The sequence below is a fragment of the Rhineura floridana genome, chromosome 1 (genome assembly GCF_030035675.1).
Source record: "Rhineura floridana isolate rRhiFlo1 chromosome 1, rRhiFlo1.hap2, whole genome shotgun sequence".
NCBI classification, from domain to species: domain Eukaryota; kingdom Metazoa; phylum Chordata; class Lepidosauria; order Squamata; family Rhineuridae; genus Rhineura; species Rhineura floridana.
The window spans coordinates 288,235,231-288,255,855 of record NC_084480.1 but is presented as its reverse complement, the minus strand read 5'-3'; the positions used below and the strand labels follow the sequence as shown (position 1 = coordinate 288,255,855).

Below are 20,625 nucleotides of genomic sequence, written 5' to 3'. Positions count from 1 at the left end.
GTATGAAAGTACCAGCTGGCTAACTGAGATTTCAATCAGAACTGAACTGAGCATATCCAAAGGATTGTATTTCTATTTTTATTGTTAAGGAGGCTGACATGCTGAGAAATGAACAGAAAATCAGGGAACAGAGTCACCACCTGGTCACCTGATGGTAATTTCTAGTTGCCAATGGTGATCAGGCAATATTTTAATAACAAGACTGAAATACCCAGTTTTCAGAACTGTTTTAGTTACTTGGATTCCTGGATTGTTACCTTCTAGCAGTGCAATCTTACACATGTCTACTCAGAACTAAGTCCTCTGAGTTTAATAGGGCTTTCTCCCAGCTAGGTAAGTATGTACATATTAGGGTTGCCAGGTTCAGGGCCTGAGACTGATCCTGTATCTTTAGGAGAAGAGAAAGTCAGCCAAATGCAGGTGTTCTTGCAACACTGTAATGCCAACCAAGAGGTCTTCTGTATCTTTAAAAGTTGTGCAGGGGGAAGGGAGAATTCCACCTTGTGGTTTTTCCCATTATAGTGTTGCAAGACCACCTGCACTTGGCTGACTTTCTCTTCTTCTAAAGATACAGGATCAATCTCAGGCCCTGAGCCTGGCAATCCTAATACATATAGGACTGCAGCTAAGTGGTGTAAAAATATCTTTAATCATTATGATAACCCTTTGGGGATTTTCCCAGCATCTTTCTCCTCCTCCTTCAGATCATTTGAGTTTGCTTGGACAAATCTTTTATTTTACAGTCAAGGCTTTTAAAAGGGTACTGGAATATGGCAGCTGAGAATCAGAATTCATAAACAAATCTGATTGTATTTTTCAGATCATGGATAAGGGTTCGAGGAAGTTCTGTACCAACAAAAATTGTCTCCTATCTGAGTGTTTATGATAAGCACGAGCTATTTAGTACTCAGGGTGGTTGTTTTGTCCTGCTGTTTCTTATTTTTCAACTTATTCCTCAAAACCCATGTGTCATGTATAGCAACAATGTTCTTGGTCCTTCTAAAGATGTTTGATGAAGCAGGCTGTTGCCAGTGAATGCTCATGCAATAGCAAACAGTTATTCTCTAAGGTGCCATAGTACTTTCTTGTCTCCAGAAAAAGCGCAATTGTGAAAATAAACTGTCTATTCTTCTGGGAAATAATTATAAAAGGGGGAAGAATGAAGCAAATTCTAAATATGAGAAAATATGATCAAGGATCATGGAAAAATTTGGAGGAGGCCACAGATGCAAGTGATAAACAAGAGGAAAAATGTGCAACTTGTAAACAATGGAACTTCCTTTTAGTATTTTATGTTCTTGTTGGTTTGCTGTTTTTGAAAACAATGGTGCTAAGCTTAAAGCACACAGCACTGCCAAACTCAATTAACTGTGTGTGTGTTTGCATGTGTGTATATGTGTGTGTGTATGTATATATATATATATATACACATACATACACACACACATAAAAAAAAATACTGTCTTTTGCATGCGTAACATTTTCAAGGTATTTCTCATATGTTGCCAGGGGGTAAAATCATGGCTGGATTAATATGCAATGAAGTGTAAGGGATGTCAATGTGGCTCCAGTGCAAAAGCTTGTAGTCACAGAGCATAGGAACATAACTGGGAAAGCTTGGCTCTTTCCATAAGGGTTCGTATTCAGAATTTATTTTGTGGGAGATTTCTGTTTTCTAAGCTCCACCATGTCCCTTCGTGGCAAGCAAACACATATACAGGTAAACTGACCCAGAAAGAGGAATCCGTGTGCAAGAAGACACTTCCATGCACTCATTGCCCTTCTAGACGGGTCTATGCAAAACAAAGCTGTGCAAACAAGGCACAGGGTGTGTGGAAACAATTCCAACCTGCGTGTCCTGGCCCTGTACCAGAGGTCCTTGGAGGAAAGGGCAGGCCACGATTGCCTGTGGGGATCTCTCCCCCCGCCAGCATATGATTGGTGCGATTCCCAACGTTCCCACGTTCAATCCTCAGAATCCCCAGGTAGGGCTGGAGAGGAATCTTTGTCCAAAACTGTTGAGAGCTGCTGCCAGTCAGTGCAGACAATACTGAGTTAGATGGACCCATGGCCTGACTCAGTATAAGGCAGCTTCCTATGTTTAATTAAGACGGTATACTTTAAAATTTAAAACCATGAAGGAAATGGATTCATGAGAAAATATACTGGAGGTTGGGGGAGACGACAGGAGGAGAGCAGGGCTGAGAAGCAGAATTTTAAAATCCTGACGACAGAGGCTGGATGCCACACCTGAAATGCCTTCCTCCCTCTCCTGATTCTCTTTCCCAGAGTAGCTGGCCTGGTAAGGAACAGTCCAGATGAAGCAGAAGCAGGTGTTATAATGAGACCTGTTTTCATGATTTCCTCCTTATTCCAGTGTAATTCAATATGTATTTTAAGATTTTTGATGTGAACAGTAACCTATGGGTATTGAGCACATAGTTTTGGGGTGGGGGGAGATAAATAAACATGTGTGATAGAATAAACACTTCAATTGCAGAATGAAAACCACATTTTATATTTGAAGCCAGGGGAGATTTGCCAGCACAAAGCAATCTAAGATCGGGCTCTCTCTCTCTGCTTAGAACTACTTTGCTATCTTCTCTAGTCCAGGCTGGTGAGTACGGATGGAGATGACAAAATCCTTGAAGTCAAAATTTAATGTACTAGGAAAAGAAGACTATCAAATGCTTGGAGCATGCACTGGAATGCTCAAAAACTGCATCCATTCTGTATAAACAGATTGCAAGCAACCACGTTGCTATCCAGACCATACATCTTTGGGGAAGATGTAGAACCATGAAGTTACTCTGCCTGACTTCCTATAATGTGTGAGTATAGAACAGGCTAGGCAGATGTATTGTTTTTGTTCTGTGGTTGAACTCTCTCTCGTATTTTACCTAACCTTCTGGGTGTTTGGTTTAAGGAATCATTTGCTGCTATATTTTTGCACTTATAATTTTATTTTAATAAAGACTACCTCTTATTTACCAGTGTGTATTCATTGCAGGGGACTTTTGGCTCTGAATCCAGCATCTTGGCCCTTTAACCACAGACAACTGTATAACTGGGTATTTTTGCCTTAAGGTTCAAAGACAAGGAGTGTACTTTGGTTCTTGTCTTTTGGAATCCTTGGCAGGTCTATTTCTAGCACTTTGGGTTTCCCCATGGCCCAGAGTGGGTGCCCAGGTTAAAGGGGTGATGGCAGTCTACTTACCTTACAGGGTTGGTGTTTGGCTTAACTCAGCCCTGGTAAGGGAGGCACAGGTTGTGCCTGGCCGGGATCAACTGCCCTGGAGTTGGGAGTTGACCCTGCAAGTTCTTTACAGGTAGCAGACATGATGAGTACCATCCATTCTTATGTGAAAAAGCTAAGCACTGCATTTGGGGACTGTGGCTTGGGCAGGAGAAACATCTGCCCTCCATCTTTGACACTGGGAAGCCTAAACTTTTCCAACAGGGCTTCTGCAACATTCTGTAGAGAGACACAATGTTTCTTTCTACACCAGCGACAGGGAACTTGTGTCCTTTCAGATGTTGCTGGACTCCAACTCCCATCAGCCCCGTCCAGCATAGCCAATGGTCAGGGATGATGAGAATTGTTGTCCAGAAACATCTGGAGAGCTACAGGTTCCTCTTCCCTTCTGCACACAGCGCATGCAATAGCCAAGTCCCCCCTCCACATACGCACAAACCCTTCTATCATCCTGATAGCAGTTTGCTTGTTAAAAATCAACATCTTTAGCATAGCTTTGACCAAATATAAAATATGCAATTATTTTGCTTGTATCCTGCCCCTTCTACAAGGAAGTTCAAGAAGAGTATGTGGTTTTCTCTGGCTTTAATTGTGTACAATAAATGAAATTGAGATGACAGATACTTACTGCTTCCATCAGTCCCTTTACAGTGGGCGATTTTAACATCAAAGCATCAAACACTTCATCAGCCTCTTTCCTTACGTATAGCAGCACTGAAAGAATAAGAACCAAACTTTGGAACAGACACAGAACAGTCCCACAATTGAATTACTTCCCCTTGGATAGAAAATCATTCCTCTCAGACCAATGACAAGTGAGAAAATCCAGGCTCAGATTAAAAATAAAACTATTCCACGTAGGAAGGATGTCCTGGGTCAGTAGTATTCACTGATCTGGAAATATCCAGAGGGAAATTAGGTGTATGAATTCTGACTTAGTGAAAATGAGGGAAGGAGCCTGAGAATTAACAGGTACCTCTTTTTGTTCCTTCTTCTTTTATTTGCTTCAGCGGTGGGGGGCCAAAGTCCTCCTCTACTGGCCGGAATATCCTTTTAGCCAAAATACTACTGTTGGGGGAGAAAAATAAGAGAGTTAATTTTATTCACTACTATAAATCTAGTTTAAGTTTTACCATAATCATTCTCCCAGCCACAGAAGAGAGGCTGTGCTGTGCTGCGGTTACACTGGCCAAGATTCCTTGAAGACTGCGTGTTTGCCACTTTGACAGAATTCCCAGAGCAGAGGTTAGCAGAAGGTAGATATGGGTCTATTGGTAGATCTCTGAGTCACTTGCAGTAGATCTGCAAGAACCTCAGATTCCAACTGTTTGACAACAGCAGCAACAAAATAACTCCTCCCCCAAATTGTACTGCTGAAACGTAGGAAGTCCTGAGTAATCAGGAATGGATTTCTTTTGTGGAAAGATTGCAAACGCAGTTCAGTTCCTGTACTCAAAACAAATTCCTGGGTTCAGTCTTTTTAAATTCTTATGTGTATGGCTTTTGCAACAGGCTCCAGTTGGTGAATTTCAGGATTGTAGTAAAAAATGAAAAAAAAAATGAAATGAACCCTTCCCACCCCTGCCTAGAGGGCCCACATATGCAATAGCACCCACACATGTTCTTTGTCTTCCCCCTAGTTAAATCCCAGGTAATTATTTCTATCACGCTTTATTTATTATAGTTTTGTAAAGGAACAGATTTTTAAAAAAAGATACCATCAAAAATCAACACTTTAATTCAAGATACAAGATAAAATTATGCAACACAACAGCAATAATTTAAAGAGAGAAAAACAATGATCAACCCACGGGTTATTAATTACTAAATAGATGAATCCTATTTTTTAAAAGCTTTAGTACTTTTGACAGACCTAATCTAAAAAGCAAGCTTACTGTTTAATTTCATGACTGTGTATTGCACTGATTTATTACCACAGCTAACGGCTTTATATATTTCTGTAAAGTGCTAACTGCAACAAAGCTGGATGTATTTTGTAACTTTGTGCAAACACTACACAGAAACCTGTAGTGAGGCAGAGGCTTGGCACCCTGAGAACTTAAGGGCATATGAGCACATACGAACACACATGAACACAATTTTTAATTCTTAAGGCAAAAAGAGAGAGGCTGGACATCCTGAAAGCCAGGGAAAGGGTGAGAAGGGCTCAAGAGAAATCCCAAAGACTAAAAGAATACATAAGTTCAGCAAGTATATACATTATTTCTTAATTTTGTACAATGTATATAGATCACAAAGTTCAGCTTTTGGAGCTACAGAATTTGGGTCGCCTTTCTGCAAAAAAAGTTTGGTTTGAAATAAATATGTAAGACAATGTGCACATGAAGACATGCAATCATATGTATGAGTAAAAAAACCACAACAGTTTGCTTCTAGCACAAGGCAACAGAAGTTGGAATAAAGTAAAGAAATGTGCCTCTGCCACAAGAAAAGTTAAAACATTTGACTTCAAACACATCGGAACTTTAGTGCTTGGTTATTATTATTATTTTGTCAAGGGATTGAACTCATGGCTGTAAAACTTATGAGACAATAAATGCCTTACCCTTCTCGCTCGTCATCTGTGTTATAGTAAACCTGTAAAAGAAAAGGAACAGATGTATTGTTGAGACATCACCGGAGTTGCTATATAGGAAAGCTAAGGAAGGGACAGAGCAGTTGCACCCGGGACTCCATTTTCTATTTGCTCTCCGTGTTGAAAATCATCTCTTCACTTCATCTAGCATAGGCATGCCCTGTTGGTTCCAGTGGGACCTGCACAGGAAAATACCCTAGTAGCAGATTGGGTCCTTTATTTTTTGGTGGGAATTTCAAAGATTAGCTGCGTTTTGGTCCATGGAGCGGTCTGAGAAGTGCCAGTTAAGAACATAAGAAGAGGCTGCTGGGCCAGTGGCCCATCTAGTCCAGCATCCTGTTCTCACAGTGGCCAACCAGATGCTCCAATAGGAAGCCTGCAAGCAGAGCCTGAGTGCAAGAGCATTTCCCCTCCTGCAGCTTCCAACAACTGGTTTTCAGAAGCATACTGCCTCTGACAGCAGATAGGTTTACATTAAAATGTGAAGTTCTCCCCCATCTCTAGCTCTATTACTTAGGTATGCTACATTCCCCAAGACAGATAGCTAGTGGGTTATAGAGATATATATGGTATTGTATCATACAGTCACAAATCTTTACATTATAAATTTATATACAATGTTTCTTAGGTTAGCTCATGATTCCGGCTGTAATACAAATACAATTTCCCCTTGTATTCCCATACAAGGAGGTGACTGATGGGTTGCTACTACTCTTTCAGTGCAGGACAATAATTTTTAGCTGACTACTACTATCACAGAGTCTAAGGTACAAATACTTTCAAAATGATGGCTGATTAAAAGAAATTAATGGTAAACTCCCACCCGTGTCACTTTAAGTTTAGTTACATGGAGCATTCCAGGGAGATGCTGATCATTCTGTGCATCATGTTGTCTGTCTTAATATTCCACTCTTTCTCAGAGATATTAAGAGAAGGTGTTTAGACACAGGGGAAAAGCTGTATAAGTAAATTCTAATTTCCCTAGGATAGATATCAAATGGAGAGAGATAAAATCTCAAGATGCTACAATTGGAATTTCATTTGGAAAAGAAAAGAAAAGCCCAACATGTTTTGGCCTGTGATTGGTTTAGACCTTCATCAGGGGCTGTAAAAGGAAAAATATATCACATAAATTTTCAACAATGAAAACCCAATTAAATTATAATTAAATTATATATGCCTGTATATACTTACTCAGCATAAAATGTAGAAACAGTCTGCAGAGATCTCCGTTTAAAGTCACTTTTTCACCTTCCCTGGCAACTATATATACTATCTCAAGGCACTCAATTATCAAATTTTGTCCAGTATAAACTGGTGGAAGAGGCAGTAGTCTTAGCCATTGCTGTCTGAGGCATACAGTTGCCAGTACTGCCTGGGCCAATGAAGACTATCTATGGTGTAGTATCATATCTACATTGGTATTTTTGCTAACCATAATTAGCTCAAGAGTTTACAAACAATGTTTAAGAACGTAAGAAGAGCCTGCTGGATCAGGCCAGTGGCCCATCTAGTTCAGCATCCTGTATTCACAGTGGCTGACCAGATGCCCATGGGAAGCCCACAAGCAGGCCCTCAGCACAAGAGCACTCTCCCCTCCTGCGATTTCCAGCAACTGGTATTCAGAAGCATGCTGCCTTTGACTGTGGAGGCAGAACATAGCTACCAGGGCTAGCAGCCGCTTATAGCCTTATCCTCCATGAATCGGTCTAATCCTCTTTTAAAGCTATCCAAGTTGGTGGCCATCACTGCCTTCTCTGGGACCGAGTTCCAGTGTTTAACTAAGCACTGTGTGAAGGAGGACATTTGTACATGATGAGGCAGGAAGAGAAAGGGAGTCAGTGGAACACTCCCAGTCTCCCTATGCATGGTAATAGCAGCAGCAGTAACTCAATAGTAGTAACATGTGAGGGAACGAGGTCATGGGAGGGGAAAGAGAGCCAAAGGAGCACTCTCAGTCTTCTAAGTAGCTCAGCAGTGGTGCCCAAGATCTAGAATGGCCTCCGAAGAGGGATGAGCCCAGCCCCGTTATTGCCTGCTTTTAGGCAAGCAGTGAAGGCAATCTTAATTCAGCAGGGCTTTTGCTGCTGCTCCCTTTATTTGTATTATTATTGGTTTGGGGGATGAGATAGTGATTTCTATGAGTTCCCTTCCAGCCTCTGATTTGGAACTCTGTACCTGGAGGTGGGCTCTGCAGCTGAGATACCTGCTCCGCTGGTCAGATGAGTCTCCTTTGTTAATCTAATAGAGTGGCCAGGTGGGGTAATGGGTGTGTCAAGTGTCCATTAACTGGTGAATGGGCCTATTGCTAATGAAAATTTGCAGAAGATCCCCCCCCTTCCTGGGGCCAAAGAGAGACATGTGCTTTTAGTTAAGTCAGAGGGAAGGCTGGGAACTGGAGACATGCAGAGAGGCCTGCTCCCTGCACGATGGCTTCAGGATGACTCCTATAAGCCTGATGGAAAAGCAAGATCTGTTGGACAGTTGATGCTCTGAACCCCTCCACCTTATGCTCAGGCTGGGAATGTGAGTAAATAAACCATATTTCTTAAAGACATCACAGACCCCGCTGACCTTCTTTCTAAGGAAACCAAACCCTGGGCAAGTGCAGGGACCCCCTGAAAGTCTCACACCACTCAGAGATTGGGGTGGCATGCAACAGTATCAACCTGTTTAATCTATTTTTAAAGTTTTTTTTAAAAAAAGCTGTATGTATTTGCTTGCATACACTGCTTTACACTTAGAAAATTCCAAGGTGGGATACAGAAAAGATACAAACGTACCATAAAAATAAAAACAACATAAATTCAAAATACAGACATGCATAAAGTACAATAAAGTACAATACAATAGTAGTTTATTCCATTTTGTTTTTATATGACTTTTTTTATGACTGTAAGTCACCTAGAGAATCTTGTGGAACAGCAGGGTATAAATACTTTTAACATTAATAATTCTAATAATTCACACCAGGGGTGGACAACCTGCAGCCTGCAGTCCTAATTTGGGCCCTGGGGCCATATTGGTGAAGCCGCACCCACCTGCCCTACACCTCTCCTCAGCTTATTAACTATTAAGGGGCTATTAAGAGAGCAGGATATAAATTCAATAAATAATAAAGAAAGAAATTTACCCCCTCTAGGATGCATACCTTAATGTGGTGAGGGGGTTTGAGAGTGTCAAAGAAGAAGAGAGCAATGCCGTCAGGAGTCTAGACCAAGAGGCTAGGCTCCTAGCAGGGGCACCCAAGGCGGAATGGTCAAAGCTGAGACACCAGACTAAGATGCATCCAGACTCAGAGGAATGTATAAACGTATAAATAAATTATTACATAAATATTAAATATTAGTTCCCATTCATTTCAACTGGGTTAAGCACAAGGCCCACAACTTAGTGACAGAGCAGATGATCTGCATGCAGAAGGTCTCTGTTTAGTCCTTGGCATCCCCAGTCAAAAGGATCATTTAGCAAGTTATGATATCCATGGAAAGCCCCTGCCAGTCAAAGCAGATAATACTGGGTAGATGGAGAAGTAGTCTAGTAGTCTGACCTCGTATAAGGCAGCTTCCTATCTATGCATGCTTAAATATCCCACTGAAATCAACAGAATATAAAAATTGCTTTTATTTTGTCTGGATCATGTCCATTCACTTCTGAACTTCCTGTAGCAGAGGTGGGGAACCTGTGGCCCTCCAGATCTTGTTGGACTCCGACTCCCACCAGCCTTCAGTCAATGGTCAGAAATGATGGGAGCTGTAGTCCATCCCTAGCCCACAGCATGTCAGCACTACTACAGATGTGAAAAGACATCCTCTTACAGGAGTGCAGCCCAAAAAGCCCACGTCTATACTTCTACAAAGAATCAGGCACTTTGCCTCATTGCCTACCTGCCCAGTTCTTTGTAGGTTCCCAAAATGAACATCTGGTATGAAGAGAACTGGCTGGGAGTCCAGGTCAGCCATTGTTTTGAAGTAGGTGATGTCACTCTTCTTCTGGAGAGGGACGGTGGTTAGTTTCCCTTCAGCTGTTCATGGGAGAAGGATGGACTTGTAAGTTGCTTTGAGATTCTTTTTGAAAAAAAGTGACTAATAGATAATAATACATAATAATAATGGCAAAGTCAATGAATGGAACAACATGAGGAGTATAGCTGAGCACAATATAGGCCAGCCTGTGCTAGCCTGGTGCCCTCTAGATGTTTTGGACTACAACTCCCATCAGCCCCAGCCGGCGCTGGTGTCCAAAACACCTGGAGGGCACTAGATTAGTGAAGGGTGGTATAGACTGAAGGAAGGGAGTGTCTTCCTCACCGTTACTACAGGGGGGTTGTGATAGCTGGCCTTTTGCTTTCTTTCTGTTTTGCTTTCTTTCTTCATCCCGGATCTTCCTCTCAGCTCCCTGTCATGAGAAAAACAGATATTAATAAGTCTACTGCACATGCTGCCTCATCCAACAGGGATAACTGGCTCACAGCTGTTACACCCCATTCAACGGGTGCAGATGAATTTTATTTATTTATACAATTAGTGACATGCCACCACTTGGAGTACAGCCCACGCAAGGTAGCTCACAGCATCGGAAAGGCACCGTATTTCATATGTTGCTGTTCTGGTAACAAACCTTATGCAGGCTATTCCTAGGCTTATTGAAATTATAAAGGAATATGGATTTCTGGCTGGCTTACAAATTAATTTTGATAAATCAGAAATGTTGTGTTTTAATTTGGCTCCAAAATTACAAGCAATTCTACAACGGGAAACTTAATTAAAACTTTGAGTTTCAACACTCAAACATCTTGGGGTTTTTATTCCTAAAAAATAAGCAAAACGGAATCACTTAATTACACTCCTTTGATAAAGATAGAAACATTGTTGCTGGATTGGAAACACTTGCCTCTTTCACAGATGGGCCGAGTTGCAGCAGTGAAAATGATGGTTCTTCCAAAGTTATTGTTTCTCTTTAGGACAATCCCAACTGCCAACATCACCCAGAAATTAAGAAGTTGGCAAAATTTGTAACTGAGGTTCATTCACCAAGGGAAAAGGCCTAGACTTCGTTTATCTATTTTATATAAGAGGGCAGCATAGGGGGGTGTAGAAATACCAAATGTGAAACTGTATCATGATGCTGCACACTTGAAAAATGAGTTGCCAGTAATTCAGAAAGATGTGAATCATTCATGGTTGTCTATGGAATGTCCAGCCTGCTGGGAATCGAATGCATGCCTTTTATGGCATACAGGGGAAAAGAACTTCATTTCCTAGATAACCCCTTCCTATTTTAGCAGACTTGTCTGTCTGGAGGTTGTGGAGGAAGTGTTTGATATCTCAGCCAACTCCTATTATTCCATTTCTTCACCATCCACTATTTTATTATCAAAATAAGCTCTCAGACTTTGCTTGTTGGGAGGCAAAGGGGCTTTACACTTTACATGACTTATTCAGGAATGGAGTTCCACTTACTATAAAACCAATTCAGGAAAAACTATACCCACATCAATGTACTTGGTATCAGTTACTTCAGGTTCAGCACTTCATAACAATACCTTCTGTGGAGGAGCAGGAGTAATATAAAATATTACTAGATCTAACTACTGGGATTTTAGATAGCCTACGACAACAATGGAAGGAAGATGTTGGTATGGAGATTGATTCTGTAAAATGGGAAAATTTATGGGATAAATTCCAATTTCATTCAATATCAGCAAAACTGCGACAAAATTCATATAAGATTATTCATAGGTGGTATTTAACTCCATTAATTTTGCATAGAATCAATAATACTGCTACACAGAGGTGTTGGAGGGTGTGTGGAGAACTTGGAAGTTATTTTCATATGTGGTAGACATGTGCTGTACAGGCATTTTCCAAAAAAGTGTTTCATGAAATTGGGATGATTACAGGGCAGAACATCAAGTCTGATCCTGTTACGTCTCTTGTCGATTTTCCAAGGAGATACTCTTTCACTGCACTCTAAGGATCTAATAGTAGCCTTACTAGAGGCAGCAAGAATTGTAATTGCTCGTCATTGGAAAATATTGATTACAATTTAATAGAATTATGGTACTCTCAGGTATGGAACATAGCTTTAATGGAAAAATTAACGCAACAAAGATTGGCGAGGTGGGATCCAAATAAAAAAGACAACTTTTATATTAAATGGTTTATGTTTATAAACTATGTAGCAGTAGGGCAGCATAATTTCTATCAGCCATCAACATGCCTCATTATGGAGGGAAGTCACTGGGTAGTCTATGGAGTTCATTGCGCTAAATTGGTCTACCAAAAGTGAATTTCTAGATCTCTATGGCATTCCATGTATTAAATGTTATGCTTTTTAAAGCTTACATTAATCTTTGGAACTCTGTTCTCCACCTCTTATTTATTTATTTCTTATTTTTATTATTATTATAATTTTGAAATGTTTTATTTTACCTTTTTCTCCCTTTTTAAATTTATCTATGTATGCATGTTTTGATTGTATAAGCTGTATGTCAGTACATTGTAACAGGCATTTAAATTGCTACAAAGAGTTTGGTTTGTAAACGTAAGAAGTTGATTTTTAAAAAAAGAAAAAAAGAAAGGCACCATATATGAAATAGCCCAGAATAATAAAAGCTAAATAACAATGGTAGCAGCATTAGGGATGGGGGAGAACATCTGCAAAATTCGTACTTAATACCGGATTTCGACTCAATCCAACAGTCCGCTGTCTTTTCGGACAGGCATCTCTTGTGGTGGGCTGCAAGTGTTTTTTCCCCCCTGAATTTTTCCCTTAATTTTAGATAATTACTTTGGTAAGTTTTTTCCCTATATGTTGATGCATTCTTAACAGCTGTCTAGGTGATAACAATTGCCATTAACATTCATTAACCTCCCTCCAATTTTCTATTTGTTTTGTTAAGGCAGTGGACACGACTTCTTGAATGCAATAGGAGCTACTACTCAGCAAGCAAATTTGTCTGGCTTTGGGTTTCTCTTCTAAGTTATACAAATAAGCCCCTGAGCGCTGCTGCCAGAGGGGGGATGACGATGCTTATCTGTACTGAAGCGCATGGTGCATGTGCGTCTGTCTGCCATTGGCATTGCCCATCCCTTTGCTACATGGCATAAGGGTGCACATGCCCACATTGTCATCATAAGAGGGAATCCTCCAGGCTGCGCTGCTACCAGTTCAGGAATCCTATAGGCCACCATTCCAGTGATGGTGGGCTTTTCCACAGTAAAAATCAAAAGTACTGCAAAACAAGACTAGCATATAGCGAAGGGGGGGGAGAATATTAAGCAGCACATCAGTTAGCCCAAGGCAAGAGTCAGACTCCAATTATCTTCCTAACTGATAGGTAAATAGGAAAAAAACCCACGTGGAACACCATAATCATTTTCATAAGTATTTTCGTTAAAAATTAAGTTATTTGTTTGCAAATGAAAAAGAAAACACAGCTGATCGAATCGTCAAGTGCAAAAGCAAGCGGGAACAAAAAAGGGTGGGTTGGGAACAAACGACAGACTATCAGAATACAAGCGGATTGGAACTAGGCAGCGAATCCCACTCCTATGCAGCATTAATATATTTTTTTAAAGGACAGTTAAAATACTTATGACTAACAAAACAACTAAATGGGGGCGTATTATGTAACACAGCTCTGTGGGAAAAGCCTCAGGGAAAACGCAATTTGAAAAAGATGGTTTTTAAAAATTGTTCAGCAATCCATAGCATGGAGGCCATTCACACAATAAGGGGAGGGAGAGAATTCTAGCATCCTTGATTACTTCCAGACTCACCATTTTGGGAGAGGGATCCAATCACATTCCAGTAAATGTGGGTTTGTACAATTAAAGTGGATTAAAACTCTTAACTTTTTGTTTTAACCAAGCTTCTTGTAGTAAAGAAATTGGTTAACTGGAAGTGTAGGTTAACAATCGATAGGAAATTATAAAACCTCTGCACAAATTGGAATGAATGCTCAATGAAGAGCATACATCATATAACATCAGCACAAGCTTTGCAAAAACAAATCAGGATGAACGCTCAATAAAACAGGTCACCCGGAAGCAACACTGGAGCCATCACCGAAAAGGCCCCATCTCTCATGCCCACCAACTTGATTGACCTCACATGTGGTATATAAGCAGAGCTTCTGAGGCAGATCTCAGTGCCTGGACAGGTTTGTATGGGTGCAAGTGGTCCTTTAAATAACTCAGTCTTAAACTGTTTAGGTTAACTGTTTAAAGCAGTGGTTCCCAACCTTTTTTGTATGGATTACTTGAAAACTGCTGAGGGTCTTGGCGGACCACTTAACCATTTTTCTGCCTGTGGTAACAATTGCAAAGTGCTGTGCTAGATGCTGTATGATTTTTAATTGTATTTTTAGTGCTTCTCCTGTTTCCTATATATTGCATTTCACTGTATTCCATAGAATTCAAACTGTAATACAAAAAATAAAATATAAGAAATAAAAGAAGCAATTAAAATACAATTAAAAATCAATACAAATATTTAATGCGACTGTCTCCTGTCTTCAACCACAAATCCACAGACATGCCACAGACCACCTGAATGAAACTTGCAGCCACTGGTGGACCATGGACCACAGTTTGGGAACCCCTGGTGTTAAAGGTTAAAACCAGTACTTTGAATTTAGATATGCACTGGTAGCCAGTGCAACTGGTATAGAACTTTTGCCATATGCTCTGATTGTCCTGCCCTCACCAACAACCAAACAGCAGCATTCTGGATTGGCTGGAGTTTCCAGACCATCTTCAAAGGCAGCCCACACAGAGCACACTGTTTCCCCCTTTTAAAGTACAGGCAGATTTCAGGTCTTTAGTTTCCTTAAAATAAACAACAACAACTCTCCCACAGGGTGGTGAACCAGCCTATAACTTGGTGTATTTTTGTACCAGAACTGAATCTGAACAATTTATATGGCCCTGCTTAAGAACCTAACAAGAGCATGCTGAATCAGGCCAATGGCCCATCTAGTCCAGCATCCTATTTTCACAGTGGCCAACCAGTTGCCCATGGGAAGCCTGCAAGCAGGACCTGAGTGCAGTTTCCATCACCTGGTATTTGGAAGCACACTGCCTCTGCCTATGGAGGCTGAGTATAGTCCTCATGGCTAATAGGCACTGATAGCCTTTTCCATGAATTACTAAACCAACCTTCTCCAACTTACTGCCTTCCAGATATTTGAGCTCCAACACTCATCAGCCCCAGCCAGCATGACCAATGGTCAGAGATTATGAAAGTTGTAATCCAAAACATATGGAGGACACCCCATTAGGGAAGGCTATACTAAAACACGGGTTTTTAAATGAGACCACATTTCCCTTATGTAGCCACCAGGGGCTTTTGATGGAGCCAAGGGAGCAGTTCACTCAAATTACTTTTGTGGGATATCATCAAACTACGAGAGCAATACTGGTGCCCACCATGCATACTGCGCCTGAAGCTAAATACTAGTTTTACAGGCAATGAAGAAGAGTGTTGCTATCATTTACTGAGAAGGTAAGAGCAGCCCTGCTGGATCAGACCAAAGACCATTTAGTGCAGCATCCTATTTTTTACTGCAGCCAATCAGATGCCAATGGAAAGCCCCCAAGCTGGGCATGGAGGCAGCAGCTCTCCTTTGCTGCTTCTCTGAACCTTGTTTTGTTGCTCCTACCTTCCACATCCCTTTATTTCCCATGAGAAAAGAGTTACAAAATGCCTCACTTTATCCAGCGTAACCTTGCTTTGAGTTACTGCCTCACCCAGGCACTTCTGATTTCCCTGATCTAGGGGATCAATTTTCTAGTTAGAAAACCATTCAAAGCATGACAGAACAAAATGCCAACTCACAAGCTTCAGGAGTGTCATCAAGACCCATAGGGGCCATATTTAGCACACAATTAAGCAAGTACACATGGGAAATAAATTAAACGGGAAGCACAAATTCACAGACAGTCAGTGCTCACTCACCATCAGACTGTGTTTGCTCTGCTGAGGCCCTGCTGGGATTGTCTGCATTCAGCCCTTAATCCCTTTCCCCAACCTTTCCCAAGAGGCGCAGGACTAATATATTAATACCAGCAACAGAAATAGTCAAAGCTATAAATGCAGAAGATTAAGGGAGCCCCGCAAGCTATTACATCCATGCTCACAAACAGACATTTAAAAAATGCAGACTTGTTCTGTGGGACATTAAGAGCTATCTCTGTTGACTTAGTAGGCCTAAGAGCAAGTTTGCAGTCACTGATCTACGACAATGTAAATGCATAATGAAGGAATTCCATACTACTATATATGCAATAAAGAGCTAAGCACCCATGTGGAAGCAGCTACATTATAACCAAATGAAGAAACAGGAATCTAACCTGTAATACACAATACTCAGAAAGTTGCTAGCTGAGGCCAGTTAATGCTTCTAAGACAGGGCTGGGAAATTCCAGCCCATGAGCCTAATTAGGCCTCCCCATTTAGCCCACAGGACATGTTGACCAAGCCATGCCCACCTGCCCTGTTCCATATGACATTAGGGACAGATAAAAACCTTTCTCAGGCAAAGGGGGGATTGTAGGCACTGCCAACCAGCTGGTTGGTGGTGCTTACAAAGTCCTATGCAAAGCACTAGATTGCCTTCCTGTGGCCTCTCACTGGTGCAGGTTGCTTTAACTTGCCTATTGGTTTTTATGGGTTTTAATTTGGTATGGTTTTAATGTTGTATACTTGTTTTTAATGTTTTAATTGTTGTAAACTGCCCAGAGAGCTTCGGCTATGAGGCGGTATATAAATGCAATAAATAAATAAATAAATAGATGCCACTCTGAAAGAGCCTTCTGAGGACCCAGCAACCAGCTGATTGCTGGACCTTCAGAATTCCCTTTCAATGTGCTATCTTTCCCAGTGTTTTGAAAGTGGCTTCTAGAGGTCCAACAATGAGCTGAATCAAAGGGGAGAGATATACAAATAGGAAAAGGCTAGAAAAACACACACAAAATGAACAGACAGGACAGGTCAGGAAGAATGGATGGACAAAACGAGCAAAAACAAACATTAACACAAATGAAGACAACACAAATGGAAAAAATGTAAATTAGATAAAAATAGCTATAAAATCCATTATTTACTCATTATTTAACCCCAAACATAAGCAATTAATGTCTCCCTCCTAGTGTGACTTTGGGTTGGGCCAACCCTATCTGTGTAAGAAGAATGGTCAAACTATATGTCATGATTAACATGCTATTCAAAAAAGCGTGCTTGTGCTGGCCACTTTTATTTTGAAGAAAAAGCAGCCTTGAGGGTCCCAGTTTGAGTCAGATCAGTGCCTTGTACCACTTTCCTGCCACCAGGCTTCTGTCTGCCCCCCTACATTTGGTGCAGAGTAAACAGTACCTTTGGGGGAAAGTAACAACCAGGGAAAGGAGGATTCCAAGGAAACTTGTTCACTAGCCCTTGAAAGTCAACAGGCAGATATCACAGCTCAAGCTGGTCTCTCAGTGCTCCCCAGACCCCCAGTCAGCAATCTAATGAAGGACCAACATCAGCAGAAATCTCCACATATCTGGACTGTGGTGGGAGATGGAAAGAGAGTTTCAGATGCGTACTAGAAGTATTGGAATGACATCAAATCCCTTCAAAGCTGCAACCTTTAGTCTTGCTGGATGAAGAATTAATGTGGAAACCAAGAGAATTCATTCACACAATCACTTCATGCTCACAGATGGGGAAGGCTGCAATCACTCCAGGGTGAGCTCCACTTCAAAGCCTAGTCTTCTGAATATTTTCTGAACTTGGCTCATTTGATACAGGGTGAATGACAAGCCTCTGAAGTTCTTAATTGCCCTTAGTGGCTGGGAAATCAAATATTTGATGGGATGAAGATCGGGAGTAAGGTGATAGCATCTTCATATATAAATCTATCTTCCCTCATACCCAGTTTTGATGCAGAAACCTGCGATACAGCTGTAAACCCAGGGAGTATAAGAAATCCAGTGAAATAAAAGCAGCAACATCCAATTGTTCTGATGCCTTTGGTTTCAGCTTAAATGTAGGCAGCTGCATTTTACTGAACTAGACCATTGGTCCATCTAGCTCAATCCTGTCTACACTGACTAGCAGTGGCTCTCACAATTTGAGACTGGGGTCTCTCCCGGCCCTACCCTACCTGGAGATAGAACCTGGGACCTTCTGCATACAAAGCAGATGCTCTATCACTGAGCTATGGCCCTTCCCCTTAAAAGATCTGTCAAAATGAAGCAAATTATACATTTGGGACTTTTCTCATAGATTCATAGTTGGAAAGGACCCGAAGGCCATCTAATCCTGCTCTTTGCTTCAGTGCAGGACTGGCCACTTCTCAGTCCTCAACACTAAAGCATTCAATCTTAAATAACCCCTTTGTTCATCACCACAGACTGTAATAATATTAAAGATTTTAGGTGCCCATCACCCTCTAGTGATGACCTTCCAGCTTGACACCAAAGCCTCTAATAAACAGCCATATCATTCTGGTTTGCATCCAGAGCTTGGAAGTAATCTGTTACAAGTCACAAATTACTTGTAATTCATTACTTTTTTGAGGAACAAGTGGGTAATTCCTTTACATTTTGAATGTAATAGAACTAGGAGTAATTTTATTACTTTGGTGGAGTGATTATAATATTTCCAGCATTACTTTGGGGCATTACTTGGGGGGGGGAAGCAGGGGAAGTCTTTTGTTCCTCTGACTTGTGGATGAAAATCATGTGCCTCAAACTGGGCTTCTATGCAGTGTCACTCTTCCCTTGTGCTCTGTGGGTGGGTAGGAGGCAACGAGGGAGGAGGTGGAGAGCAAGACGGGGTGGAGTGGAGAAAACAATTGTTTAAAAATATGCATGGTGGTGGTGAAGAATGGAATGGAGGGGAAAAGGAGCTGGAGGGCAAGAACATGGATAAAGGAGGAGAAGGAGGCAGCAGCATAATGGAGATAAAGAACTGTGGAGGTGAAAGATGACAGTGCTTGTGCGTGTGTGAATACTGTGTTTGCACTTGGCACACAAAGTGGCCTCCACCACCTCTCTGGCTACTGTGCTGCATTTGCAGTATTTTAACTTTTTTGCATCTCGGGGAAAATGTTTGCTTGGGTGAGTGTCCCTTAGTTGGTGGCAGGGCAGGGTTTGGGAGGTGGTTAAGTGAGAGAGATTATGCTTGCTGGCTGAGGGTGGTGGTGGTTGCACTTGGTTTGACGTACAAAGATCTGAGTAGTTGCCTCTCTCCCTCCCCACCTCCCTTACCAGTGGAGAGACCACCATTGCTATCTTATGGATAAAAATAATTATTCTACTACCTCTGTATGTGTATGCTTATTTTTAATGTTGTTTTAGGCTACTTAGATGTGTGGCAGCCAAGGCCAGTACCTTGTAGGCATTATTTTAAAAAAGTAACTGAAATGTAATTGTAGGGATTACTTTTGAGAAAAAGTAATCAGTTACTTTCAGAGCAATTGTAATTGCGACGATGATTACTACCTTTTTGGGCCATGTAATTGTAACTGTAATTTATTACTTTTTAAAAGTAATCTTACAAGCTCTGTTTGTGTCCCACTGCCTTGCACTTTGCGTCACTATTTAAGTTGGTGCCAAGTCAGTGTGAATAAACAAGCTATCCTTTCTGTAGCATTTTATTCTCACTTAGCAGGTACAGAAAGGGGCATAAGCTGTTGGGAAACCATGTGAAGATCTTAAGGATTTAAGATGCTAATGCGGGGGGGGGGAGAGGGGTATCACAGTGCAATTCTGCATAGCAGAGGCTCTTTCCTGATGAGTTTCAAATGCCTGAACCTTTGAATGTTAATATTTGTCATGCTCTGTTAGTCATATGAGTATTATCTTAAATCACTCCAGTCCCCAGCATGCTAAAGTTGGAAATATTTTTTGCAGGCATCTCATAAGCAGTTTTCCTTCTTTCTTTGTTACCTGACACTGTTATGCACCTACGCTTGGAGGCTTATTTACATCACGTAAAATAAAATGTATTTGGAGGGCTGACATCAGCTGTGAAGGTCACAGAATCGCAGAATTCTAGAGTTGCAAGGGTCCTCAAAAGTTGTCTAGTCCAGCCCCCTGCTCAGAGCAGGAATCTTGCAGCTACAGAATCCCTGGTAACACCCACACCATACATTTAAAGTACTCTTATATCACTTTAACAGACATGGCTTCCTCACTCAAAGAATCCTGGGAACAGTAGTTTGTTAAGAGTGCTGGAAATGGTAGGTCTCCTAACAACTCTCAGCACCCTTGACAAACTACAATCCCAGGATTCTTTGGGGGAAACCGTTAAAGTGGTATAAGAGTGCTTTAAATGTATGGCGTGGATGTAACTCCTGGACAGACAGCAGTCTGGCCTTTGCTTAAATGCCTCCAGTGAAGGAGAGCCCACACTTCTCAAGGCAGCCTGTTCCACTGTCAGACAGATCCTATCATTAGGAAGTTGTCTCCGAATGTTTAGCTGAAATCTACTCCTTTGCCATTTTCACACATTAGCTCTAGTCCTCCCCTGTCCATCCTGAGTGATAGCAGCCCTGCAGATATTTGGAGAATGGTATCATGTCTTCCCTAAATCTTCCCTCCTCCATGCTAAACACACACTGCTCTTTCAGCCATTCCTCATAGGGCTTGCTTTCCAGTCCCCAATTGCATCTTTCCTGTAAACAACCTGGAGGCTGCTGCTGGCAACTGTCCTCTTCCATGTAGTGACTTTTATGACTGCTGCCATCTTGGAAATGTTCAGGGTGTGTGAGCAGCCCTTC

At 41.3% G+C, this 20,625-nt stretch overlaps 1 protein-coding gene across 1 annotated transcript in view; it reads right to left on the bottom strand.

Annotated features, from left to right (window-relative positions):
- GRHL2 (grainyhead like transcription factor 2) overlaps positions 1 to 20,625 on the bottom strand; it is a 112,049-nt gene that overhangs the window by 15,635 nt on the left and 75,789 nt on the right. The window contains exons 10-14 of the mRNA XM_061604559.1: positions 10,163 to 10,250; positions 9,740 to 9,876; positions 5,823 to 5,854; positions 4,233 to 4,324; positions 3,885 to 3,970 (exon numbers count right to left, since the gene is read on the bottom strand). Coding sequence (XP_061460543.1) covers positions 3,885 to 3,970; positions 4,233 to 4,324; positions 5,823 to 5,854; positions 9,740 to 9,876; positions 10,163 to 10,250 — 435 coding nt within the window. The remainder of the gene's footprint in view (positions 1 to 3,884; positions 3,971 to 4,232; positions 4,325 to 5,822; positions 5,855 to 9,739; positions 9,877 to 10,162; positions 10,251 to 20,625) is intronic.